Below are 10,572 nucleotides of genomic sequence, written 5' to 3'. Positions count from 1 at the left end.
TATAGCTGGTTTACAGTGTTCTGTCAATTTTCTACTGTACAGCAAGGTGACCCAGTCACACATACACATACACATTCCTTTTTCTCACATTATCATGCTCCATCATAAGTGACTAGATATAGTTCACAGTGCTATACAGCAGGACTGAAAGGTTATCTTGAATGCCAGTGATGTTAAAGATAAGGTGGAAGTGATAACCTCACTAAAAAAGGAACGTTTGTCAACCCATGTTCATTGCAGCATTATTCACAATAGCCAAAAATTGTAAACAACCCACTTCCAGTATCAGATGAGTAGATAAAGATAATGTGATATATACATACAATAGAAAAATGGATTTCCCGTCATGGCACAGTGGAAACAAATCCAACTAGGAACCATGAGGTTGCGGGTTTGATCCCTAGTCTCGCCCAGTGGGTTAAGGATCTGGCATTGCTGTGAGCTATGGTATGGGTCACAGACACGCCTCAGATCTGATGTTGCTGTGGCTGCGGTATAGGCCGGCAGCTATAGCTCTGATTAGACCCCTAGCCTGGGGACCTCCATATGCCGGCCGGGTGTGGCCCTAAAAAAAAAAAGAAAAGAAAATTATTTAACCTTATAAATGAAGGAAATTCTGACACTTGCTACAACATGGATAAAACTTGAAGACATGCTCAGTGAATTAAGCTGGACAAAAAGGATAAATATTATATGATTTAACTTATATGTGGTACCTAATGTAATCAGATTCATAGAGACAGAAAGTAGGAAGGTAGTTGCCAGGGCCTGGGGAGAGAGGCTGGAGTTACTGTTTAGTGTTGCAGAATAGTACATTTGAAATGGCTAAAATGGTAATATTTTATGCATATTTTATGCATATTTTATTACAATTTTTAAAAAGAAAAATAAAGGAGAATCTTTGCATTAAATAAATTAGGTTTAGGGACATTTTAGTACTCTTCTCCATTTTCCTACTGACTGAGGAAATTACAGTCAAGAACAAGCAACCGACTGAATAATAGCTTTTGGGAATCATTGATCTAACTTCTGTGTGTTTCAGAACCCTCACTGGTAACATGAAAAATATAAAATAAGAAACTTATTTTAGAATCTTTACTACTGTTGGGAAATATGGTAATAAGGGGGCCCAGAGGATATGATTATTTTTTCCAAGGTTATTAAATACTGAACACTCCAATAATCTCTAGGCTCAGTGGGTCTTGGGGGACCTGTGTGTATAGGGGTAGGTGTTTCTAATGATGTCCCTAAGCTCAGTAAGCCTCAAATACACATTGGATATCACATCACCCTCTTGCTTTTAAGATTGGGAAATTAAATATGATTTGCTGCAAGAGTTGGTAGTATCAGAAAAATTTTTATTTTTTACCTTTAGCCAATCAAATATTTCAATCCTTGACATATAAACATGCACATGAGGCAGTAGAAGGGGATTTTCTCCTTTTTGGTGATAATAATAATCTGTTTCCTGAGCAAAGTAAGCAATTCCTAGGAACTTCAATCTCTGTGCAAGATCAGGGTAAGTGTCCAGCTTTATTTATGGCGTTTGTACCCAATATAATAGAGGGCAATTTGTGATTAGCAATGCTGCTAACCACATGCATTGTCTAGGCTTTGTCCAGGAGCACTTGTCTCAGTATTTTTTCCACTTGGTTTTGTCCAGCCTTCTCCTCTCCTATTACTCTAACTTTGTCACTTCTTCATAACTTGGGTCACAACCTTCTGCAGGAGCACTTCCAGTCCAAGTGCAGAGAGTACTAGGTCTGGTGCAGAGAGCATCATTTCCTTATGACTCTTAAGCTTTTATTTCCCTGAGTTGCTTTTGGTTGATGTATTTATTAGTGGTCTTACCTTGTTGTACACCAAGCCAGACAAGTTTCTCAAGATGAAAATACAGTGCAGATACAATCTCAGGTAGAGTATGAATTATTGGACAGAATACAAAACAAAAAATTTATACCTCTCATCTGTCTTGAAAGATTGTTGTCAGGTCAATAGGAAATAGATTAAGGGTCCATTCAGCCTTCTTAGTCCTACTTTGTTCCCTCTTGACTTCAGAATCACTTGCCAAAGATACACCCTTTGGAATTAAGAGCCTTCAATGCCAGATAGCCTCAACCCTTCCAATGCCTGTCAAAATTTCCAAGTCTAGGGACACAAATGTTTAAAAAACCTAGCCACCTCAAATACTTAAAATATTTCACTACCTATACAGAGAGGAAAGATCTAGGATGCATAAGAAACACATGTTTACTTTTTCTTCCTACTAGCGTAATTTATTTCCATTTCCCCATATTGTTTTCCTTTATGTATTTCAATTGTATTTCTCAAAACATTAAATTTTGATTAGGTTTTAAGATAATTTGTTTAGCTTTTAAGATAAAGTAATATTTTTAAGGTATTTTGGAATGAGAAGGGAAGATACAAAAAATTGTGTGTAATCATATTATTCTACTTTCTAAGCAAATGACAAAAAAACTGTGTGTGTGTGTAAAATTATATGAACACATAGAAAGTTAACAGCAGAGAAGTTAATTACAGGCTCTATGAGTAGGAGAGGACAGCAAGAAACAACAGAAAAGAAAAAAGTCTATACTAAAATACAAATTGTGCACAAGTTATATTCATTCATTCTATAGTAGATATAATAATCCACACATATATTTATATTTACATGTATGTGTTTAATACACAATGACTTAAAAACCTGGCATCTGATAGTACAGAAAGAACATTAATTAGATTTTAGCTTGATTAAAAGATGGTAGAGAGTGCAGTTGTGCAAAAAAAAAAAAATGTGGTAATTTTCCCCACTCTTTCCAATAACCACATCATCTTTGAGGAATGACCATGAGCATAATACATTTCTCCAACAAATGTAGATGGAATGTCTATTATGATTTAGGCATTATAGGCATACAGCTAGGTAGATACAGTCCCCGTTCATGAAGAGCTTAAAGCCTAGTTCAAGAGTTTGAGAAGAAAACAATTAGCTGTCATATATACACTGCATGTTAAATTGAAGGTATATAAAGAATGTTATGTGGATAGTGGTGCCAGGGATTTCTAAAAGGTGATGTTCAATTTGCGCTGAGAAGAAAGTTTGCTAATAATGCAGATGAAATATAGAGAAAGGCAGAGGAATCAGAATCTAAATACTGTATAAGCATGAAATCTTTCCAGTGTGTTTGTGATACACAAATGGGGTTATGTAAATGGACTGTAGCATGCTGGGGTGGATGTGTGGGGTGGGAAAATATAAGCTTAAATAAACTGGAATTTGGAACACACCTTGATCAGTCTTTCTGCTTGTTCCATAAAAACACAATAAAAACATCATCCATAAGCTAAAAAAAAAAGTAATCTGGGGCCTCATTATTATAGGTCTTAAATATTAGGTGAAGAATTTGGAGTTTTTCATGAAGGCAGTGAGGAAACACAGACTGTTTCTAAACACACATCCATCTAAAATGTCTCCATCTGGGAGGCAGTTCAAGTTACATGAGGATGAACTAACTGGATTTCACAACTTCCAAGAAAAATACAGAATATTCTTTTATTCAGATCCAGAGGCTAAACCACCACCAACATGCTTCAGAAAGTTCAAGTTTGACACTAATAGCAACATTCACCTTAGACATCCTCAGAAGCACCTCTTCCTTCCACAGTAAGGGCTGTCAAATGGGGTTGGGTCTTATACATAGGAGAATAGTAGTTCACTGCTAGTGTTCCCACCCACTGGCATTTCTGAGAATGTTTGAGGTATGAGGAAACTCTCACTGGAACAATAAAGCTAGTTGGCACCTGGGTTACAAGAAATCATCCTTCATCAGTGATTCCAGTAGTAAACTCTTCTGCCTCCCTATCCCTGCCCATTTAATGAGAGCTAGATGGTGTTATATGAGTAATTCTGCTTCTTCAGTGTGGTGCTTTATGTTGGATATTTTGTTTATCAAATGATGATTAGATGACTTAGACCCAACCCCAAGCCCCCTGCCATTCTAATTAGAAATAAGAGGCCACTGTCAGTACCCCAGACATTCTTGTTTGCAAACACCATGGGAGATGCCTGCAGCCCTTACAGTAAGAAAACTGGGGAAACTGAAACTGTGTTTAGAATCTTCATCAGTTTTTTTTTTCTTCTATTTAACTATCAGCAAATGGCTGTTAGCAAATGGCTTTGGGGTATTTGCTGCCAAATTCAGGTCATGAAGGTTTTTAAGTCAGACAAGGAGACTTTTTTTTTGCATTCTAAGAAAACAGACACACACAAAACACTTCTAAGAAAGTTCTGGAACCAGCTTAGATGATGCCCAGGGTGCTCTAGGAATAGGACCAGACATAATGAGGGCTGTGATTCATTCTCTCAGTTCCCGTCCACCTTCCTTATGCAGGTCTGCTTTTGTTGGAAAGAGACCGAAGATCCATCCTAATGTATTTCTTATCTTCCATTTCCACAGAAATTTACAAAGAAGAATGGTTGCAGGAAATCATTCTACAGCATCCAGTTTTGTCTTAGAAGGTTTAACCCAGTTGCCAGAGCTCCAGCTGCCTTTCTTCCTCCTGTTCTTGGGAATCTATGTGGTGACAGTGGTGGGGAACCTGGGCTTGATTCTCCTGATTGCAGTAAGCCCTTTGCTTCACACCCCTATGTACCACTTCCTCGGTAACTTGTCCTTCATTGATCTTTGCTATTCCTCTGTCATTACCCCTAAAATGCTGGTAAACTTCCTAGGGAAGAAGAATATAATCCTTTACTCCGAGTGCATGGCACAGCTCTTTTTCTTTGTGGTCTTTGTGGTGGCTGAGGGTTACCTCCTGACTGCAATGGCATATGATCGCTATGTTGCTATCTGCAGCCCACTGCTCTACAATGTGATCATGCACTTTTGGGTCTGCTCTCTGCTTGTGCTGGTTGCATTCATCCTGGGCTTTCTCTCTGCCTTGGCCCATACAACTGCCATGATGAAACTGTCCTTCTGCAAGTCCCACATCATCAGACATTACTTCTGTGACGTCCTTCCTCTCCTCAATCTGTCCTGCTCCAGTACACACCTCAGTGAGCTTCTGCTTTTCGTCATTGCAGGATTTAACACCTTGGTGCCCACCCTAGCTGTCTTCATTTCCTATGCCTTCATCTTCTACAGCATCCTTCACATCCGATCCTTGGAGGGCCGATCTAAGGCTTTTGGCACTTGCAGCTCTCACCTCATGGCTGTGGGGATATTCTTTGGGTCTATCACATTCATGTATTTCAAACCCCCTTCCAGTAACTCCCTGGAACAGGAGAAGGTGTCCTCAGTGTTTTATACCACAGTGATCCCCATGCTGAACCCATTAATATACAGTCTGAGGAACAAGGATGTGAAGAAGGCATTGAGGAAGGTTTGGGTTAGGAAATGATTCTTGCTTTTGGAGTCTTATAAATGGGGAAATGAATGGTTCCAATGAAAACATGTTCTTTTTGTTCATTTTTCCTTGTTATTCTCTTGAGTTTGTTTAACCAGGTCCTGGGCTCTTATCATGGCCTTGCCCACCTATCTCTTAAACATATCTTCTCTTCCCCATATATTTCTTTTATGGTTTTCTCAGAGTCTAGGCATACCTTTTCAACCTTTCCCATTCCATGAGATCTCTGAGTCTTTAAGGGCAACATGTGCTATTTACTTTTTTTTCCCAGTGGCTTTAATATTTCAGTGAATAGTTTCATAGATCCAGGTTCCTGGCCTTTAAGTTACGATTTTCTAATACATATATCTGTAATATGCCCTCTTCTCTATCTCCCTTTCTCTCTCTCTCTTTCTTTCTCTCCCCCTCTCTAGTTTAATTAATTTGTTTTAATTTATTTTATTTTATTCTTTCTATTATTCCTATTCTGGATATAAAACTAAAGTAAACCTTGTAAATCACTTGATTTTCTAAGCTGATTTGATTCCTAGAAACAGTTTCCAAATCCAGACCTTTAAGCTACCTTCTTAGTTTTTAGCTTTTCAATAATTTAATTGAACTCTTTCTCTTTCTCAGTGTAGTAAGATGCAGTATTCTTTTATAGTAAGACTTTGCATTTGCATTGGTTCATTGATGAAACTTACCAGCCATTTAAAGGGAAACTCAATATTAGAATATGGAACTCTAAAGCCCTGAACAGAGCTTAAGTATTTAACAAATCAAGGGACAAGCGGAGTCTACTGTGTGGGAGCTAACTTGAGCCTGTGCAGAAGCCACAGTAATTCAGTTATGCTTGCCACAGTTTCAGGTCTGGGTCACAGAGCCAGTTTAAAGCAACATAAAACTATGACTCAATTTATAGTAATCCAACCACCCTGCTCTATTAGTCTTGGAATGAATATTTTTTAAAGACACAGCTGAAAATAGCGTAAAACAACAAATGATTGTTCCATTCCCTGTTTTCTTAAAAAAAAAAATCTATATGATTTTTTTGCCTCATAAATCACTACCTGTTTGAGAAAATCTTCCTCTGTATGTCCAGGTTTAAGCTGTAGAATATTTGCTCCTACAATTCCTGAGGTTGGCTTAACTCACCTAGCTTAGATTTGCCAAGACCAGAGAAGCATAGCTGTATGGAGGCTCACTTAGTTCACATTTTCAAGGAGCTTAGTCTCTGCTGAGGCACTTGCCTTTGCTTAAGACCCAGCACTAGCAGCGCAGCCTCTGGAGAAATGAAAGTGCATTCACATAAAATTATTCACTCACCTTTAAACAAATCTGCAATATGATGTACCTGTGAAAGCTGAAATCTCGCATTATCAGAGGTTTAGACTCATAGCTATTTGCTGAGCTCTCCTTAGCTACAGGTTATACATAACTCTAAAAACATCACAAAAAGTATCAATTCATGCCACTGAGGTCAAATTCCCATCTCCCCATCAGAAGCCCAAAACTTTTACGTGCACATTTTTCCTAAAAATCTACTTCTCCTGTTAACTTCTTTATAACCCTGGCCCAATGCACAGGGTACAGTTGTTTGAGGAAGACAAATACACGGTCTTTGTTGTGCACCAATAGAGAAAGTAAATAAACAATCTGGTAAAAACCAAAATATCTTTATTACATCTTTATTGTTGGGAAAGGCATATTTTGAGGCAAGTGAACCACTTAATACCAAGCTCTAGAGTGAGGAAAATGTACTACTCTAATCACAGAAAGTGCTGGATTCCTGCAGGTCTCTGCTAGTAGAGGTAGGGATGCATGGGAAATATATGAGAATATGCTAACTCTCAAAAAGAGAATAAAAAAGAAGAGAATAGTTTCTCCTTTGAAACTCACCAATCAGATAAGTAGTTCCACCTTCCCAGGAGGTGTGAGTAAGGATATAAGGAGGATCTGAAGTGTAAGAGTAGTAAATATGCCTTCACATAGACACATAGAGGGAATATCAGGAATGAGAAAGAGCTGTTTCATTCTGTTTTCATGTATGCCTAGAATTTAGAAAAACAGATGCCAATCAATCTAGAAAACAAAGCACGTCTATGATGAATAAAAATAGAATCAAGAAAGACAAAGATTCAAAATTAAAATTATGACAAAAATTCTAAGTAAGTTTTATGAAAAGTGCCAAAACATTCATTGTAAACTTAGAAAGGGTGATTCTGTCTTAACTCCAGAAGGAAAAGTAAGAACTGGTGAAGAGCAAAAGGACTTTAGTTGCCCAAAATAAAAATATGTGAAGCTCCTTAAAAATCAATACAACGAAGATTGATAACCCATAGGAACATAGCCAAAAAAATCTTTAAACAGACTAATATAAAAAATAATATACGGATACTGCAGAAATACAAAAAAACATAAGAGAACTATATGCCAACAAATTTGACAGTCTGGAAGAAATGGACAATTTTCTAGAATCTTACAGCTTGAAAAACTGAGTCAAGAAGAAACAGACCAACTGAACAGACCAATCACTAGAAGTGAAATTGAAGAAGTCATAAAAACACTCCCTACAAATAAAAGTCCAGGACCAGGAGTTCCCGTCGTGGCGCAGTGGTTAACGAATCCGACTGGGAACCATGAGGTTGCGGGTTCGGTCCCTGCCCTTGCTCAGTGGGTTAATGATCCGGCGTTGCCGTGAGCTGTGGTGTAGTTTGCAGACACGGCTCGGATCCCGCGTTGCTGTGGCTCTGGCGTAGGCCGGTGGCTACAGCTCCAATTCAACCCCTAGCCTGGGAACCTCCATATGCCGCAGGAGCGGCCCAAGAAATAGCAACAACAACAACAACAACAACAAAAGACAAAAGACAAAAAAAAAAAAAAAAAAAAAAAGTCCAGGACCAGATTGCTTCACAGGCGAATTCTATCAAACATATAAAGAGGATCTGGTGCCCATCCTCCTTAAACTCTTTCAAAAGGTTGAAGAAGAAGGAATATGCCCAAAGACATTCTATGATGCCACCATTACCCTAATTCCAAAACCAGACAAAGATAACACCAAAAAAGAAAACTATCGGCCAATATCTTTGATGAATATAGATGCAAAAATTCTCAGCAAAATCTTAACCAACCGAATCCAACAACATATCAAAAAAATTATACACCATGACCAGGTAGGGTTCATCCCAGGTTCACAAGAATGGTTCAACATACACAAATCAATCAACATCATACACCACATTAACAAAAAAAAAGTCAAAAATCATATGATCATCTCAATAGACGCAGAAAAAGCATTTGACAAAGTCCAACACCCATTCGTGATCAAGACCCTCGCCAAAGTGGGTATAGAGGGAACATTCCTGAATATAATGAAAGCCATTTATGATAAACCCACAGCAAATATAATCCTCAATGGGGAAAAGCTGAAAGCCTTCTCACTCAAATCTGGAGCAAGTCAGGGATGCCCACTCTCACCACTGCTCTTCAACATAGTTTTGGAAGTCCTAGCCACAGCAATTAGACAAACAAAAGAAACAAAATGCATCCATATAGGAAGAGAAGAGATCAAACTGTCACGTATGCAGATGATATGATACTATACATAGAAAACCCTAAGGACTCAACCCAAAAACTGCTTGAACTGATTAATAAATTCAGCAAAGTAGCAGGATATAAGATTAACATTCAGAAGTCAGTTGCATTTCTGAATACCAGCAATGAAATTTTAGAAAAGGAATACAAAAATACAATACAATACCTTTTAAAATTGCACCTGAAAATATAAGTTACCTCGGAATACACCTGACCGAGGAGGTAAAGGACCTATATGCCGAGAACTATAAAACTTTAATCAAAGAAATCAAAGAAGATGTAAAGAAATGGAAAGATATTCCATGTTCCTAGATTGGGAAAATCAATATTGTAAAAATGGCCATACTACCCAAAGCAATCTACAGATTCAGTGCAATCCCTATCAAATGACCCATGACATTTTTCACAGAACTAGAACAAACAATCCAAACATTTATATGGAACCACAAAAGACCCAGAATTGCCAAAGCAATCCTGAGGAACAAAAACCAAGCAGGAAGCATAACTCTCCCAGACTTCAAGAAATACTACAAAACCACAGTCATCAAAACAGTGTGGTACTGGTATCAAAACAGACAGACGGACCAATGGAACAGAAGAGAGAATCCGGAAATAAACCCTGACACCTATGGTCAATTAATCTTTGACAAGGGAGGCAAGAACATAAAATGGGAAAAAGAAAGTCTATTCAGCAAGCATTGCTGGGAAACCTGGACAGCTGCATGCAAAGCAATGAAACTAGAACACACCCTCACACCATGCACAAAAATAAACTCAAAATGTCTGAAAGACTTTATTTATAGGACAGGACACCATCAAACTCCTAGAAGAGAACATAGGCAAGACACTCTCTGACATCAACCTCATGAATATTTTCTCAGGTCAGTCTCCCACAGCAATAGAAATAAGAGCAAAAATAAACCAGTGGGACCTAATCAAACTGACAAGCTTTTGCACAGCAAAGGAAACCAAACAGAAAACAAAAAGACACCTTACAGGATGGGAGAAAATAGTTTCAAATGATGCAACGGACAAGTGCTTAATCTCTAGAATATATAAGCAACTTATACAACTCAACAGCAAAAAAACCAATCAATCAATGGAAAAATGGGCAAAAGACCTGAGTAGACATTTTTCCAAGGAATATGTACAGATGGCCAACAAACACATGAAGAAACGCTCAACATCGGTGATTATAAGAGAAATACAAATCAAAACTACCATGAGATACCACCTCACACCAGTCAGAATGGCCATCATTAATAAGTGCACAAATAACCAGTGCTGGAGGGGCTGTGGCGAAAAGGGAACCCTCCTGCACTGTTGGTGGGAATGTAAACTGGTACAGCCACTATGGAGAATAGTTTGGAGATACCTTAGAAATCTATACATAGAACTTCCATATGACCCCGCAATCCCACTCTTGGGCATCTATCCGGACAAAACTCTACTTAAAAGAGACACGTGCACCCGCATGTTCATTGCAGCACTATTCACAATAGCCAGGACATGGAAACAACCCAAATGTCCATCAATAGATGATTGGATTCGGAAGAAGTGATATATATACACAATGGAATACTACTCAGC

The 10,572-nt window shown here is 38.2% G+C and overlaps 1 protein-coding gene across 1 annotated transcript; it reads left to right on the top strand.

The window, feature by feature from the left end:
* Nucleotides 4,433–5,403, top strand: LOC100516819 (olfactory receptor 8D1-like). Its single transcript, XM_005653718.2, is given in 2 exon segments — nucleotides 4,433–4,465; nucleotides 4,468–5,403. Coding segments are annotated over 2 exon segments (969 nt in total).

This window comes from Sus scrofa, chromosome 9, assembly GCF_000003025.6.
Source record: "Sus scrofa isolate TJ Tabasco breed Duroc chromosome 9, Sscrofa11.1, whole genome shotgun sequence".
Lineage (NCBI taxonomy): Eukaryota > Metazoa > Chordata > Mammalia > Artiodactyla > Suidae > Sus > Sus scrofa.
Note: the sequence above shows the minus strand (reverse complement) of the source record. Positions and strands in the feature narration are given on the sequence as shown.